The following is a 17,692-nucleotide window of genomic DNA, read 5'->3' as shown; positions in this document are numbered from 1 at the left end:
AAAAAAATAAAAAAAAGAACTTTCCAAAAACAATTAAAATACTCGAAAATCTTTTTGTGTTTGATCAACATATAATTGAGCATGTGCAACACATTTTATCAAGTACAATCACACAAATGATAAGGCATTCATTGAACATAGACATGTGTGATGTGTGTGGGTATAAAAAATGAGATAGTCCTTAGTCTAATGTGAAGTTTCAATGATCAATTTAACTAAGTTATACACAATTAGCACTAAGAAGAGTGACCAATCTCAATTATAGAAATATGCATATATGACTTCCCACAAAACTTGATAACATAACTTTGAAGCTTTCCATTTGGTTCTATGTACATCATATCATTTGATCATTTTTGAATCAATATATCTCATTTTGAGATCAATGCCTGAAATTTTTGATATTTCAATTTGATGAGTAAGCCTTTGGCTTTTTGGGCATCATACATTTTATTTAAGTCGCTTTCCCTTTTTCCTAGTCAAATACTATTATGTGCAACGGATTTTGCAACTCATTATCTCTTTTCATTTGGAGATATACATTTGTTGAGCTCTTTAAACCAAAAAAAAAAAAGTGTGGGAGGATATATATGCACAAGTTTATGCAAGTCTCAAGATCAACAAAACCATTGACTAATCATTCATAAGAAATTTGAAGATCTATTTACAACAGCCACATAGATGTCAAGATTTTTCTCACAATGATATGAGTGCATAGGGAACAAGTTACGCTCGTAAATGCACAAAGTCATTTGTATGAAGATACAAGGCAAAACATGCTTGTGACAAAACACAATAATGCCGATCAAACTTTTTGGATTTTCTACTTTTTATGTGTTTTTGGATTTTTGACGCAAAAGCAAGAAAAGATTGATAAAAAAAAAAATGTAAAAACATTTAAAGCAAATAACAAACAAACAAATTTTTTTTTTTTAAACCAAGCTAGCATGATAACAAAAAGCACACAACCAAGCAAAATCACAAAACATAGGAAGTATTAATGCATGGACATGTTGTAATGCTTATGCATGAGTACCCCTCTTCACCCACACAACACATGCGTTTGGGGTGATATCCTTAACGGATTGGGTACGAGTGTTGTGGCTTTCAAACCTTCTGGTGAAACTTACCAAACAGGTGGTGAATGTATCGATCATCTTCATTACATCAATCACTTCGGAATCACCATCTTGACCTTTTGATTGCTCCATAATCGAATTCCTTTTGTCATTTCTTGGTCCTCCTGACCTTTGATCACCTGCATTCTTCAATGCTCTAAGCTTATGACAATTTGGTCTGATGTGTCCTTGAAGTCCACAATGATGACAGAAATGTTTTATTCTCGGACCTCTTTGTGATTTTGGAAGTGATTTCCCTTTAGCTTCAGGTTTGACCACTGATTGGTTACGAGGCTTTATCAACACCCGTTGGTCATTCACATTTATCTTCTTCTCCACCTTCACTTTCTCAGCAGTAGTGGCAACCACCATCGGTTCCTTGGCTTTCACAAACTTCATTTCCTTGGATATATTGGTAGCCGAACTGCTCTCTCCGGTATATCCCAATCTGCTTCTGTTGGAGAAAGGTTTTTGATGAGCAAGGACTTCATCAAGCTTCTTGGAGGAAACCCGCTCTACTTTAGCATTCGTTTGAACCACCTCAAGCTCAAGGAATTTGATCTTTGTATACGCTTCGGTTAACTCTCCATTCAATGTTTCCATTTCACATTTGGTCTCCTTATATCACACTAGAAGACTTCTATAATCCTCCTCTGCCCTCTTCATCTTTTTAATGACTGCCTTAGCCATTCTTGCATATTTTCCTGACTTCTCAAGGAGGGAATTGTATGTTTCTTGCAATCCCACTTTTTTTTCATCATCCTCAACATCAAATTCTTCTAATACTCCCATTGATTCCTCATTAGTGTGCTCCCCAAGCTCTTCTACTAGCAAACTCAAATCATCCAATGATTCAATGGGAACAATGGTCATAAAGCGAAGTAGTTCCCTTCTCCATCACAACTTTCTTTCGAATCTGAATTGGAAGAGTCTGAATCACTGAGAGTAGTGGCATACACCTTGCCCTTCTCTCTCAAATAATTGGGACACTCTTTCTTGAGATGTCCATGTCCGTTGCATTCGAAGCATGTGATTCCTTGAGAGGATTGAGACTCCTTCCCATCTTTCCTCTTGAAGTCCTTTTTCTCCTTTTCGAAACTTGGGAATTTCCCCTTCTCAGCAAATTTTCCATTGTTCTTGAACTTCAAGAATTTTCGAAATTCTTCACAAGATATGCCACATCTTTCTCGACCACATCCTCATCCAATGAGTCGTGAGCTTCTACCCTCTCATTAATCATCTTAAGAGCAAGGGATTTGCTCTTTCTTTGTGATAGCAACGACAGCTCATAAGTTTGAAGTGAGCCAATTAGTTCTTGAACTTTGATATCATCAAGGTCCTTGTTCTCTTTAATTGTTGTAACCTTTGCACGGAAGCTCTTTGGCAATGATCGAAAGACTTTCCTCACTATCTTTGAGTCCTCCGTCTTCTCACCCAAGTTGAACTTGCCAATAACCACCTCATTCAGCTTGCCATAGAATGAGTCGAATGACTCGTCTTCACTCATTTTCAGCTTTTCAAATCAAGTAGTTAGCATCTGCAACTTAGTGTCTTTCACCTTCTTGGTGCCTTCATACGTGGTCTCCAATATTTGTCACACCTCCTTAGTAATTGTGACGTGAGATATCCTGTGAAACTCATCTGGAGATACACCACAAAAAATAGCATTTAGTGCCTTGCTATTTGCATTAGCCACCGCGAGGGCTGCCTTATCCCATGTGGATTTGGTAGCCTCCGGCCTAGTCCATCCAACATCAACCGCATCCCATACACTTTCATCAATTGAACACAAGAATGCCCTCATCCGGACTTTCCAAAAGGCATAATTGCTTCCATCAAAATATGGTGGAGCATTGAGAGATTGAGACCGGTACATCTCAAATGGGGTCAAGGATCACACTTAGGTAATTAAGCCATAGCAAGTGCACCCGCTCTGATACCAATTGAATGTTCAAATAGTGTGTAAAACACCTATGAACGTTTAAACCTCCAAATTACAAATTACCAACACAAGCTTATATTCAAACAATGTATGTGCGGAATATGAAAATAAGCTAAAAAAAATTGATAAAACAATCTAAACCATAATTAATCACAACCACACAGTAATTAAAAGGCAAAGATTAAGGGAAAAGAGATGCAAACACAAAGATAACACAGCGATGTGTTATCGAAGAGGAAACTGAAGTCCTTAGCGAAAAACCTCTCTGCCGCCCTCCAAGCGGTCAATAATTCACTAGAGAATAAAGTTGGTATACATAAATAGCAGAAGACCCTCCAAGCCTAATCTACCCAATGCACCTAAACCCTCCAAGCTTCTTGCTCCAACAAGGGTTACACCGAACCTTATCTTCTCTAGCTTACCGGATCCCGCAATAGCCCATTGCATCAACCAATATCAATTGGTCCCTTCTGAACTGTTTCCCAAGTACCAAAATATCTCCTCACAGATATGGGTATGGTGAGATAAGGATTTGGCTAATGTACCTCTCAAGGATGTATCAATGGAGAGGGTGAGAGTAGAGGAATTCAAAGAATCAAAGGATGAAGATTGTGGATGAGTCAATCTTGTTTTTCTTTAGGGTTTCTTTCTCAAAATTCTCTCTAGAAGCTCTTTACATTTCATGGGTATAAGGGTATTTATAGTGGAGTGAGTGAGGAATGTGAACAGTCAGGTTTTAATAAACAAAGCATTCTGACGACTCAGGCTCGCGACTGGAACGAGTCGCGAGCTAACTGCTTGGCCAGACTTGAAGTTTTGTCCTATAGTGCTCCAGCTGGCATAAGTCTTCAGCTCCCCTGCATGCTTCACATATGTGCCTCCATTGGCGACTCGCCAGTTGCGAGGTTGTTCTTGAGTTCACACCCTTGAGCTTTTCTTCACACTCTCTCACACACTACCCTTACATAATTCCCACCTAAATACAAGGTTTCTAAATGCTGAATTACAAGTAAATTAGACACAGAATAAAGCCAACAAAATGGTTGAATAAATTCAACCTTATAGATGTAACCACTCATCTAGATTGCCATTTTCCAAGAACTCGTATGCCAATGCCTTAAAATCATGACCTTGATAGTCAACGCCCGAACATGCTGTGAGCACCTTTACAAGATTTTGGTGTCTAATGTTTCATAGAACCTCACACTTAACTTTGAAACATTTGGAAGCTCCATGGCACCCTAAGTTCAGCACGTTGATAGCAACAGTATGTTTATATTGATCAAGAATACCTTTATACACTGACTCGAAACTACCCACACCAATTAAATTAGTAGAAGAGAATCCATTAGTAGCATTCAAGAGACTTTGGTAAGACACGTTCACAAGCAAATGTATAGAATCACTTGAGGTATTTTCTTTCCTTTTTTTTTTCTTAAAGAACAAAGAAATTGAAATGATAGGACCAAATTTGCTCCAATAAGCCCGAAAGTATTAACATCAATGTAAGAGTCAACTTTCTCTTCTTGGATTTTTTGTTTTTGCATTTAGGAAGTTGAAAATTTGGTATGCCCCCACAAAGCTCATCATTTCCCTTAATCGAAATTGCACTTGCATTCATGAAAACTCCATTTGATGGTACCTCACCCTTAAAATGGTTGTATGATAGATTTAATAATTGCAAGAAATCAAAGCTCTCCAAAAATTTTGGAATCTTTCCAGAAAAATTATTGCCGGAAAGGTCAAAATGTTCAAGGCCTCTTAATGATTCCAAAGATGAAGGAACATCCCCTTGGAAGAAATTTCTTCTCATGGCTAGAAATTCTAGCTTTACACAACTTTTAAGAGTTGCAGGAATTTCAACAACAACAAGTTTTTAGAAATATCCAAATGTTCTATATTTATTAAATTCCCTATTTCCATGTGAATGAAACCAGTGGATTGGTTGCCAGACAAGTCAAGGCTATTTCGTGAAAATGAGAGACCAATAACTTGCAATGATATGTTACCGCTAAGATTGTTATTAGAAAGATTAAAAATTAACAAATTTCGACATTGACTAAGACTTGAAGGGATGCTTCCTTGAAGATTATTGTAACCTATATACAACTCCAACAAATTTGTTAAATTTCCAAGAGATGAAGGAATGTTCCCAATGAAATTGTTTTGAGATAAATCCAAAAATTGTAATTTCTGAAGGTTTCCAAGTATAGAGGGAATGTTGCCTGAAAATTTGTTATTCCACATTTCTATGTCTTCCAAGTTGATCAGATTTCCTATCACACCAGGAATATTTCTAAATATTTTATTATTGTTCAAATAGAAAAAGGTAAGAGTAGTTGAGATGTTGCCAATGCATTTAGGCAACTCCCCTTCAAAGTTGTTGGTATTTATCTCCAAATCTCTTAGGTTGATGGAATTTGACAAAGAAAAGAGAAAACTCAAGTCATTTGCTCCTCCATTTCCAACAGGTTTTTGGCAATGGAAAACAACCTCAATCTCTTTAGTTTCTCTAAAGAAGGAACTTTTCCAGCCAGTTTATTCATAGCCATATTTAGTATATGTAAATTTGAGGCATTTGATATTGAAGCAAGGATAGATCCAGTAAGCAGGGATAGATTCCTATTGTCCATCCAGCAAGGCCCTTTTTTTCCTTGTGAAGCATTGTGGGCGAATGTGAACCCATGTAGCATGCCAACAAGCCAATTGCGTCTGTCCAATTCTCAGCCAAAATAGACTTCGTCTCCTCTGTTTAGGGCTTGAGGCTTTAAGCCCATTTTAGTTGCCCCCCAAAAAAAGACTCTTTTAACAATAATTAATACTAGTAAAATTCTGTAAGGCATTCATAGATTTTGAAAATAATTTGGTCTTTTTATATCACTAAGAGAATTGTTATAATAAATATTTGAACATTACTATGATTATTATCATTTTGGTGTATTATGTCATTATCTTTTAACTATTTTTTATTAATCTCTTGTCCATTTGTGAGATTTTCATCTAACTATTTTATTATAATTTGTTCAGGTTGACGGGAAAGAATAACTACTCGTTGAGAGATTCAAAAAATAAGCTCGGATAGAAGTGCCTTTTACTAGTTAAGTTCTGGTTTTTGAGGGGTTGAATGAAACCAACCGCGAATCACAAGTTTGCAAAAAGAACAGAGTGTATATAATCCCAAATTACCTCCAAATGCTATTCAAGATGCTTAAACATGATACATATTGATCAACTCCAAGCAATATTAAAGCTCGATTCCAATAACTATCTTTGTAAGCATATTGACAATCACAATATTCTGAAGAAGAACATTTCCCTCAGTCAACAGAGTATTTCTAAACTTTGGCCAAACACAAGCAACTAGAGAGCTACAAATTATTTGCTTCATTGTTATATAACATAATCTTGGCCTTCAAAAGAAGTCATCAGTCTTTTGCACCTGTGGTAAAGGAAGATAAATTTTTAATTAAAAGAGTCAGGTTTTCTCTATTGTAACAAGAATTTAAAAGGATTTTCTTTAATTCATTAGCTACAATTTAGTAAATTAAGTATCAATTTTTTTTTTTACCTTTGAGAAAATTTACAACACAAGAAAGCTCATTTGTGCGAGAAATTAGGAATGTTAAATCCCATTTCATTCAATATTTATGCAATTGGCAATCCATTTACTTAGGAAAATATTTAGAATTTTCTGTATATAAATAAATAAATAAAGGATAGCAAAGTTTTTACAACAAATTACTTAACTTTTAAGTCTTTGTAATGTCAACAATTCAGTACTTATAGAAACAATTTAAGCTTATGTCATTGATAGAGACCTCTGTCTAGAGTAATAGGATGTTAGCCAGTTCCTTGTAATCTCAATCACTCCAATAGTGGAAATCAACCAAATGAAAATACACATGTTTAGGTATTATAGAAAAGTAATTGGGCTCATTGCCAATACTTTGTATAGTAGAATGAGTTTATAGAATCTCAATGGGTTCTAATCTCCATAGGATTCCCTCGCACCCTCTTCCCTAATATACTTGGACTGGCCTTATTATGGTTAGATCATATGGTTTGGTAGATACGTTATCAAATTAAATCTACCAAAGATTTAAAAAATAAAAAATAAAAAAATACCTGTTGCTTGTACTCTGTCTGAGTAGTGTGTATACGGGTTCTAAGAAAGTTTTGCCGAATTGAAAGCAACTCAACTACAACAGCACTGATATTCATCCTTTCTCTCGAAATTTCAGTGGAACAAGCAACTCCAATTCCAAGTATCAAAATTAAGCATTCATGAACTTTGGAACTTCCATTTCGATTCCCATTACAAGTGTCATTCATCCTTCTTTCTCCCTTTTGTCTTTCCCCGAGAACAGCAGGATCTATAATGTCAATTATTTGTTCCGGCAAAGTTTCTTTGACAAAGCCACGAAGACTTAAGCTATCGTGGAACATGTTATCTGTTGGTCTTTTTCCAGTGAAAATCTCTAATAATAATATACCGTAACTATAAACGTCACCATATATTGACACCTCATTTCCCATTCCATATTCTGCAATTGCACATAACATATATTGTAATCGGCATACTTTCAAAACATCAAAAATGGGAAATAAAAATTTTTAGAAGATTTAAAGAATGTTTTCAATGGCATAAAAAAAATAAAGATATCTAGAAATTTTTGATATAATACTTTCTATCTTTTGTATACAATACATCCTTATTAAAACCATATTTTCAAGCTTAAAACTAAAGTAGAAGATATGGAAAAAGGAAAGCAATTAAATTTAAGAAATGTAAAATAAATTTACCTGGAGGAGTATAACCAATCGTTCCTCTAACCCCAATGGAGCTTATTTGATTAGTAGAAGAATCTTGGATAATATCATGAAGGTATCTTGCCAAGCCGAAATCACTTACATGTCCAACCATTTCATCATCGAGAAGAACATTGCTAGGCTTGAGGTCACAATGAACAATTGGTGTTTCACAATGATAATGAAGATATTCCAATGCACTAGCAACATCAATAGCGATATTCAATCTTTGAAGAAAACTCAACTTTCTTGGTTTCTCAAGAGCATCATTTGTTCTTGGACTTGGATGTAACCACTCATCTAGGTTGCCATTTCCCAAGAACTCGTATACCAAAGCCTTAAAATCATGACCTTGATTGTCAATGCTCGAACATGCTGTGAGCAACTGTACAAGATTTCGATGTTTGATGTTTCTTAGAACCTCACACTCGACTTTGAAACTTTTGGAAGCTCCATGGCGCCCAAGGTTCAACACCTTGATAGCAACTGCATGTCTATATTGATCAAGAGTTCCTTTATACACTGACCCAAAACTACCCACACCAATTAGATTATCAAAAGAAAATCTATTAGTAGCATTCAGGAGACTTTGGTAAGATACATTCAAAAATAAATTTATTGAATCACTTGAGGTATTTTCTCTCTTTTTTTTCCTTGAAGAACATAGAAATAAAAACGATAGAACCAAAGTTACTCCAAGAAGCCCGAAGAGTATAAAGATTATCCGCTTCAACGTAAGAGTCAACCTGCTCTTCTTGGATTTTTTATTGTTGCAGTTAGGAAGTTGAAACTTTGGTATGCCCCCACAAAGCTTACCATTTCCCTTAATTGAAGTTGCACTTGCATTCTTGAAAACTCCATTTGTTGGTACCTCACCCTCAAAATGGTTGTACGAGAGATTCAATAATTTCAAGAAATCAAAACTCTCCAAAAAATTTGGAATCATGCCAGAAAAATTATTGTTAGAAAGGTCTAAATGTTCAAGACCTCTTAATGATTTCCAAGATGAAGGAACAACCCCTTGGAAAAAGTTTCTTCTCATGGCTAGAAATTCTAGCTTTACACAACATGCAAGACGTTCTGGTATTTTACCAGACAACATATTTTCAGAAGTATCCAAATGTTCTAAATTTTTCAAATTTCCTATTTCCATGGGAAGGACACCAGTGAATTGGTTGCCAGAGAAGTCAAGGCTATTTGGTGAAAATGAGAGACCAATAACTTGGGAGGATATGATACCGCTAAGATTATTACGGGGAAGATGAAAAGTTATCAAATTTTGGCATTGACTTAGACTTGAAGGGATGCTTCCCTGAAGATTATTGTCTCCTAAATACAACTCCAACAAATTTGTTAAATTTCCAAAAGAGGATGGAATGTTCCCAATGAAATTGTTTTGAGATAAATCCAGAAATTGTAATTTCTGAAGGTTTCCAAGTATAGAGGGGATGTTACCTGAAAATTTATTGTTCCACATTTCTATATCCTCCAGGTTGATCAGATTCCCTATAACACTAGGAATATTTCCAAATATTTTATTATTATTCAAATAGAAAAAGGTAAGACTAGTTGAGATGTTGCCAATACATTTAGGCAACTCCCCCCCAAAGTTGTTGGTATTTATCTCCAAATCTCTTAGGTTGGTAGCATTTGACAAAGAACAGAGAAAACTCAAGTCATTTGCTCCTCCATTTCCAAGCTGGTTTTCGGCAATGGAAAACAACCTCACTCTATTTAGCTTCTCTAAAGAAGGAACTTTTCCAGTTAGTTTATTCTCAGCCAAATTTAGTATATGTAAATTCGAGGCACTAGATATTGAAATAGGGATAGATCCAATAAATTGGTTGTTGCTGATGGTAAATGTTTCTAAATTTGGTAGAGTGATACCTATGTCCGATGGAAGATGCCCTTGGATTTGGTTAACTGCTACATCAATCTTTGTTATTGAAGAGATATTGAAGAACAAGGGAGGAATTGTACCAGACAACCTATTTGAACCCACAGCAAAGATTTTAAGTTTGGTCAATTGGCCAAAAGAATCAGGGATACTCCCACTCAGGTTATTATAAGCTACAGAAAAACCTTCTAGAGATGATAAGTTTCCAAAAGAAGGTGGGATGATTCCTATTAGATTATTTTTATGAATAGCAAATGTTTGAAGCTTTGACAAGGTGCCAAGCTTTGTGGGGATTTCTCCAACCAGATTATTAACAGCAGCATGAAACACTGAGAGTTTGGTACAATTGGATAAATTGCTAGGAACCGTTCCACTTATTGTGTTATTGTTCAATAGCAAGACTTGTAGTCTACGCAAACGGCCAATTTCTTGAGGAATTTCATTATAAAAGCTATTGTTTTCAAGGTTTAGCTTCCACAAAAGACTTAAATTTCCAACATTTGGGGATATAGAGCCTACCAGTTTTTGAGAGTGCAGGTCCAACGCAGTGACCCTTTGATGTCGGCGACCACATGAAACACCTTTCCATTGGCAAAAGTGGATGCTATCATTCCAAGAGTTCATGACCCCAAGAGGATCTTTACTAATCTTGGCTTTGAAGCTGAGCAATGCCAACCGGTCTGTCTCATTATTCTCACCAAGCACAGAGGTGAGAAAAAAGCCAAAGCAGCAGAGAAGGATAAAAGTGTGCATGGAAAAAGATGATGATGGTGTAGCTGAAATCAGGTGTGAACAAGGCCCCGCGCAATGTGGTTGAAAAGGCTTTTGTTTCACTAATACGTTTGTTTATTAAATTTTTGAAATGGATGTTTATATATGGTTGTTCTGCAGCCGATAAAGAAGCAAATTTATAGCAAGGGAAAGAAGACAAGTAGTCCAAGAAATAGTGATGTTCGGACCCACTTCTAAATTGAATAAAAGAACCAAACAAATAACCTTGTGGGACAATATTAGAGACCGTAAGGAACCGCGTGGACAATAATTAGGTATATCAAACTGGGGTTCTAGAAAAGTATGTTAAAGAAAACTCTGTTCTTTAAATCAATATCATTATAATTATTCTAGAACAAAATTTAACTACAAAATTAGTTGTAACCTAACGTTATAATCTTACTTAATAAAATAAAGTGACGACATGTTAGAGATTTGACCACCCTATCAAAGTGACTAAAAGCAATAACTTTAAATTTCAATGTCTAAAATCGTTGATGGTCTAAAATTTAGGAAGCAAATGATGCATTTAAAAGGTAATATTTTTAGGTAACACAGTTCAAATCAATAAAAGTCCTACTTATGATTGGAGCCAATACTCGGGATTCTGTCATTCATGCATGGGGCCATGTTTTATGCCCAAATTACACTCACAACTTTCTGGTCTGAGTTGACCAATCCTGACTCCCATGCATCTTAAGATTGGTTCATGCATGGGGCCATTAAGAGAAAAAAAGAGAGAACGACAAAGACCAGGACCATGTCAATGTTTCACCCAAGTCTTTAAACACGGAAAACTACAACCAATTCTGATTCAATTAGATGGACTTTAAGAATAATTAGTTGTTTTGAGAATAAACACAGATAAATAAAGAGGGAGAAAGAGATTTCTGATAAACTTTATATACATGCAATTTATAATTTTACAATACAATAATGAGTAGGTTATAGAATTTAGAAGCTTTTGAAATTTACAGCTGCTATTTGAAGGTTACATTATTTGAATTAATTGGATTCATCCAAACGCAAAATACTTTTATTATGTCATCTTTGATCGCATAAGATTTTTAACATCTAAAATTCCTTTATCAATTTGATTACTAAAAACGTGAAACAACTTCAAAGCATTGTATCACTGTTATTTGTCAAATACTATAAAATAATAATGATCAATTAAAGCTCTCTGTCACAAAAATTCTATGAGTGCATTTGGTTGGAGTAAAAGGTGGGTGGATGGAAAATAAACAAGAGAAAAGTATCGAGAAAATGGTTGGAGTTCCTGTTTGGTTGAGGAGGAAAAATGGAAGAGATTTTAGTAAGCCTCGGAGTTTTCTCTCTTAATTCACCTAAACATAATCTCCCCAAATTGGGGAGAAAATAGGAGAAAAAAGAGGAACAAAATCTTTGGACAAAAATGCCCTTCTAACTATGCTTAAATGGTTCTTTTTGTTCTTTTCATTTTCTTCATTTTCCTATTTCTGTTTTATGTTTTCGTCTATTTGTTCTTCTTCTACTACTTTTCGTTGTTCCCTTCTTCTTCTTTCATTTCTTTTTTCTTTTTCCTTCATCTTTCTTGTGCGCGTGTGTTCATATCTTTTGTTAATTTGTCTTTTTTTTTTTTTTTTGGACTACTTATCATTCCTTATTTTTCATTCCTTTTTTTTCTTATATATTTTGGGTTATTGTGTGCGTCTTTTATTTTTTATTTTTTAATGAAGTTCTCATTTATGCGCAATTTTTTAATAAAAATATAATGTATTTTTTTTTTAATCTAATAGAGGTGTATGAGTAAATTTATATAAACTCTATTTTCTATTATTCCTTTTTTTTTTCTTTAATCGAACAAAAAAGGTTTTCATCCCTCTAATTTTCCACTCCCAACAAAACACAAAGGAGAAAAAGAGGAACAAAATCTTTGGACAAAAATGCCCTTCTAACTATGCTTAAATGGTTCTTTTTGTTCTTTTCATTTTCTTCATTTTCCTATTTCTGTTTTATGTGTTTCGTCTATTTGTTCTTCTTCTACTACTTTTCGTTGTTCTTTTTGTTCTTTTCATACTTTCTTCCTATTTCTGTTTTATTCCTCATTATCTTCTAAACTCTATTTCTATTATTAATTTTCTCCCTCTAATTTTCCACTATCTTTATGCCCTTCTAACTATGCGTTCTTCTTTCATTTTCTTCATTTTCCTGTTTCGTCTATTGTTCTTCTTCTACTACTTTTCGTTGTTCCCTTCTTCTTCTTTCATTTCTTTTTTCGCTTCATCTTCTTGTGCGCGTGTGTTCATTACTTTTTTTTTTTTTTTGGACTACTTATCATTCCTTATTTTTCATTCTTTTTTTTTTTCTTATATATTTTGGGTAATTGTGTGCATCTCTTTTTTTATTTTATTTTATTTTTTAATGAAGTTCTCATTTACGTGCAATTTTTTAATAAAAATATAATGTATGTGTTTTTTTTTTGTTTTTTTTTTTTTTATCTAATAGAGGTATATGAATAAATTTATATAAACTCTATTTTCTATTCTTCCTTTTTTTTTTTTTTTCTCAATCAAACAAAAAAGTTTTTCATCTCTCTAATTTTTCACTCCCAACAAAACACAAAGGAGAAAAAAGAGGAACAAAACCTTTGGACAAAAATGCCCTTCTAACTATGCTTAAATGGTTCTTTTTGTTCTTTTCATTTTCTTCATTTTCCTATTTCTGTTTTATGTTTTCGTCTATTTGTTCTTCTTCTACTACTTTTCGTTGTTCCCTTCTTCTTCTTTCATTTCTTTTTTCTTTTTCCTTCATCTTTCTTGTGCGCGTGTGTTCATATCTTTTGTTAATTTGTCTTTTTTTTTTTTTTGGGACTACTTGTCATTCCTTATTTTTCATTCCTTTTTTTTCTTATATATTTGGGTTATTGTGTGCGTCTTTTATTTTTATTTTTTAATGAAGTTCTCATTTATGCGCAATTTTTTAATAAAAATATAATGTATTTTTTTTTTAATCTAATAGAGGTGTATGAGTAAATTTATATAAACTCTATTTTCTATTATTCCTTTTTTTTTTCTTTAATCGAACAAAAAAGGTTTTCATCCCTCTAATTTTCCACTCCCAACAAAACACAAAGGAGAAAAAGAGGAACAAAATCTTTGGACAAAAATGCCCTTCTAACTATGCTTAAATGGTTCTTTTTGTTCTTTTCATTTTCTTCATTTTCCTATTTCTGTTTTATGTTTTCGTCTATTTGTTCTTCTTCTATTACTTTTCGTTGTTCTCTTCTTCTTCTTTCATTTCTTTTTTCTTTTTCCTTCATCTTTCTTGTGCGCGTGTGTTCATATCTTTTGTTTGTCTTTTTTTTTTTTTTTTTGGACTACTTATCATTCCTTATTTCATTCTTTTTTTTTTCTTATATATTTTGGATTATTGTGTGCATCTCTTTTTTTTTTTTTTTTTAAATTATTTATTGAAGTTCTCATTTATGCACAATTTTTTAATAAAAATATAATGTATGTGTTATTTTTTTTTTTTTTATCTAATAGGGGTTGTAAGGACCAGATTTTGTTCTTAGCTCAAATGATGTATGGACTCAGGCCCAAAAAGCCCAAAACAATAAATTTGTAGGGAGTGAGTTGGAAAACTGGGCTAAAATGAGTTGGATGACAAATAAAGTGGGTTCAAATGACAAGAATAGAAATATAGATTGATTTAAACTAAAGGAAATCGTCCTCGGCACAGTTCGAGGAGATCAATTCTTATGTATTTCTCTTAAGTTTGATTACAAGTCAGTTTCCTGATTGCTACAATGTTTCTCTCTTCATTTCTCCATCTCTCTCTCTCTCTCTCATTGCCCTCTTCTTTCTTTATACTATCTTTCCCTTTCATCTCTACCCTTCACGTGCAGACCAGATGGTTGGTCTTGATACTTGTTCCATTTGCACCTTCCTGAAGTCTTTAGTTGTAAGGCTGAAAAACCACTGTTCAGGTATCACTTCCTCATTAATGTGGCCAGAGAGTTAGCTGCAAAACATTTAATGCGATGGTAACAGCTTTCCCTTGAGATATTTCATGGTCTCCTTTTGTCTTGTTCCTTCTAGATACTTATTCACATCAATGGAATCATCTAGGATGTTGCTCTTGGTGTCAGGCCATACATTCTAACCTCGACTTTACTCAGCCGAGGAAGTATTTATCCTGGGACCGTCTCCTTAGTTGATTGTGGTCAGACTTCAACTATTCACTTACCAATATGGACTCTTATAAAGATATTTACCCATCCTCAGACGACTTAATGTCCTCGGATTGGGCCCTTGGCCCAATATACTTTACAGATACCTTCCTCTGGGCCTATCACCCCTACAGAGGTATATGAGTAAATTTATATAAACTCTATTTTCTATTTTTCCTTTTTTTTTCTCAATCAAATAAATTTTTTTTTCATCCCTCTAATTTTCCACCCCTAACAAAAAACAAATGAGGAAAACTAAAATATTTTCGAACCTCATACTTTTTCATCCTCCAACCAAATGGACCCTACAAGACTTTGTGTAAGTTTGTGGGTTTTTTTTTTTTTTTTTTTTTTTTTCCAATACTTGAATATATAATCTGGGCTTGGGATATTGGTTGTCCATTAGCCCATGTTGTCCATCTAGCAAAGCCCATATAACGATAGTGATACTAGAGTTTTAAACTAGGTTTATAATATATTACATAATCAAAATATAACTACAAAAGGGCCTAACATTTGTAGTTATAGACTGGAGTTATAAACAACAGACACTAAACACACACGACCAATGTCGGATAAACATTCCTTTTTTTTTTTTTAGTAAATAGTAATACTTATTAGAACACACAAGAAAATAGTAATACTAATGTACTCTAGTTATGTAATGTATTATAAACCCAGTTCAAAATTTTTTATATTTGAAATTTTATCTTTAGACAAAAATAAATAAATAAAAGAGATAAAAAAATCATATTATATAAAAATTTTCTATACATTACTCAGGTTACTAACTAGTTATATATAGTACAGTGTGCACCTAGAATTATCATTAACCCACCAAATATGAATTTTTATTAAACGAAAACATACATAAAATGAGATTATCATTTTTAAGAGATTCTTTTTTATTTACTAGTAGAGGGTGAAGGGATTAGAAATTTGAAACCCTACATGTACATAACGAAATAAGTCCCTCAACATTAATAAGTTGATTTACAAAACTCTGGACACAGTAGACCCCTTAACATTATTATAATAATCAATGACCTAAGTTGTAAGTCTTTACTCAAAGCTATTGCTTAAAAAAGTCTTTACTCAAATCAATGACTATAATGTTCTTTTACCAAAGTTAATGCTCCATAATACTAATATTTACCAATTTTCCAAAATAACACTACAACAAAATGTGCTTTCAGTGAGGAAAAAATTCGTCACTAAAAGTCTAGTTTTTCGTCACTAAGAACTTTTAGTGACGAAATCGGACTTTTAGCGACGAAATTCATTTCGTCGCTGTAGCCCCGTCGCTAAAGGTCTTGGCAACGAAAAATTTCGTCACTAAAAGTCCGATTTGTTTAAAAAAGAAAAAACTTTTAGCGACGAAAACGTTTCGTCGCTAAATATTTTCCTCGCTAAAAACAGTATTCAGTGACGAAAATATTTCGTCACTAAAAACACTTTAGTTTATTAAATCATATTTAGTGACGAATAATTTCGTCACTAAAACTATGTTCGGGTACATATAGTGACGAAAAAGTTCGTCACTAAAACTATTTTTAAGAAAATCCAAGCACATATAGTGACGAAAATTTTCATCACTAAAACCATTTCTTACAAAATTTTGCTACATTTAGCGACGAAATATTTCGTCACTAAAAAAATTTTTTGTTGCTATATTTGTGACGAAAAAATTCGTCGCTAAAACTTATTTTTTGTTTTTATTATTTTCGTGGCTTTGATATTAACCTGTAACCTGTCATTGCATTATTAAAACCTCACATTTGATTAACACATTTATTTCAACAACACATTTATAAAAAATCGATCCATACATTCCCCAAGTAAAAAATAAAACAAGTATCCAATTCAAACTCTTTCCATACAATAATTGTTTGTAATACATACAATAACTCAAGATGTTTTATAACAATACAAAAAGTGTAGCATAACGGAAGATGTCCTCATGTCTTCAAGTAATGCCAAAAGTAAATCCCCTAAAAGCCACCAATAAGAAATCTACACAAATATAAAAACAATACTACATTAAAATCGTAAAGTAAAAATATTAACTATGTTATAAGAAACATTTCTAACAATGCATTAAGAGTAGCTACACCAATGAATTAAAATCACAACTCCTAATGTATAAGTTGTAGAAAGAAAATATAGATTTTCAAGTGTAATATAATACAATTAGTTTCAAATAATGCATCAAAAAAAGTAATCACACCATGTAGTGTGAGTCAATTGCTAAAAAAAGTAATCACACCATGTAGTGTGGGTCAATTGCTAAAATAAATATGTTGGACATATACATTAGACTAACAAAACATTGATGAGAGTTCATAAGCAATAGCATTTCCTCCCTCTAAATACAAGTATTTTTTTTCTTTTTTATTATTAAGTTACATAAGTACCCAGTGAATTTTGAAACATTACCTCACCCTCAACCTCTTTTTTTTTTTATGAAGGGAGGAAGTGCCATGTGAGCTTAGAGCTCATTGACTACATAGATGTAACCAACATACTACAGCCCAATTCTTATTAGACCAAAATTAGTAACCAAAACCTACAACTCAATCTGAAAAAATGCATTCAACTAATTGCATATAAAAATAATAAGGTATTCTTGAATCAAATCAGGTTCAAATGCAAATCATGGTTACATGAATTAACATACAAGTGTCAGAGGAAGTCAATTCATATATCCACTCATCCATTATCAACATCATCCAACCCCCATAAGTTTCTAAACATTCTTACAACATTCATTAGAAGTAAAAAGTACATAATATAATCCCATTTATAAATATTTTGACTATTTCAACTGTCATTATGGTTCACACATTCCATAAGATATCTATAATAAAGTAATCACCAAAAGCATTTTATTCAATGAAATTATTATGTAAATTTCAAAATTGACGGCATGGAAGTCCAAATTT

The 17,692-nt window shown here is 33.3% G+C and overlaps 1 protein-coding gene across 1 annotated transcript; it reads right to left on the bottom strand.

Moving 5' to 3' along the window:
* Nucleotides 1-6,464: 6,464 nt before the first annotated feature.
* LOC115984770 (probable LRR receptor-like serine/threonine-protein kinase At3g47570) lies at nt 6,465-10,519 on the bottom strand. The gene is made up of 4 exons (XM_031107779.1): nt 9,325-10,519; nt 7,864-9,198; nt 7,186-7,604; nt 6,465-6,499 (listed from the first exon to the last, which is right to left on the bottom strand). Exons 1-4 carry the CDS (start codon nt 10,517-10,519, stop codon nt 6,473-6,475), a joined length of 2,976 nt encoding a protein of 991 aa, XP_030963639.1. The 3' UTR covers nt 6,465-6,472.
* Nucleotides 10,520-17,692: the final 7,173 nt, after the last annotated feature.

This window comes from Quercus lobata, chromosome 4 (assembly GCF_001633185.2).
Source record: "Quercus lobata isolate SW786 chromosome 4, ValleyOak3.0 Primary Assembly, whole genome shotgun sequence".
Taxonomy (NCBI): Eukaryota; Viridiplantae; Streptophyta; class Magnoliopsida; order Fagales; family Fagaceae; genus Quercus; species Quercus lobata.
This window is presented reverse-complemented; position numbering and strand designations above follow the sequence as displayed.

What these genes read in the sequence shown, in the direction of transcription:
- LOC115984770 (XM_031107779.1), bottom strand. Translation starts at nt 10,519, where the DNA reads ATGCACACTTTTATCCTTCTCTGCTGCTTTGGCTTTTTTCTCACCTCT. An exon ending in GTGGAACAATAAATTTTCAG is followed by an intron (nt 9,199 to 9,324) that starts GTAACATCCCCT and finishes AGTTGTATTTAG; the next exon opens with GAGACAATAATCTTCAGGGA. An exon ending in GATTGGTTATACTCCTCCAG is followed by an intron (nt 7,605 to 7,863) that starts GTAAATTTATTT and finishes GTGCAATTGCAG; the next exon opens with AATATGGAATGGGAAATGAG.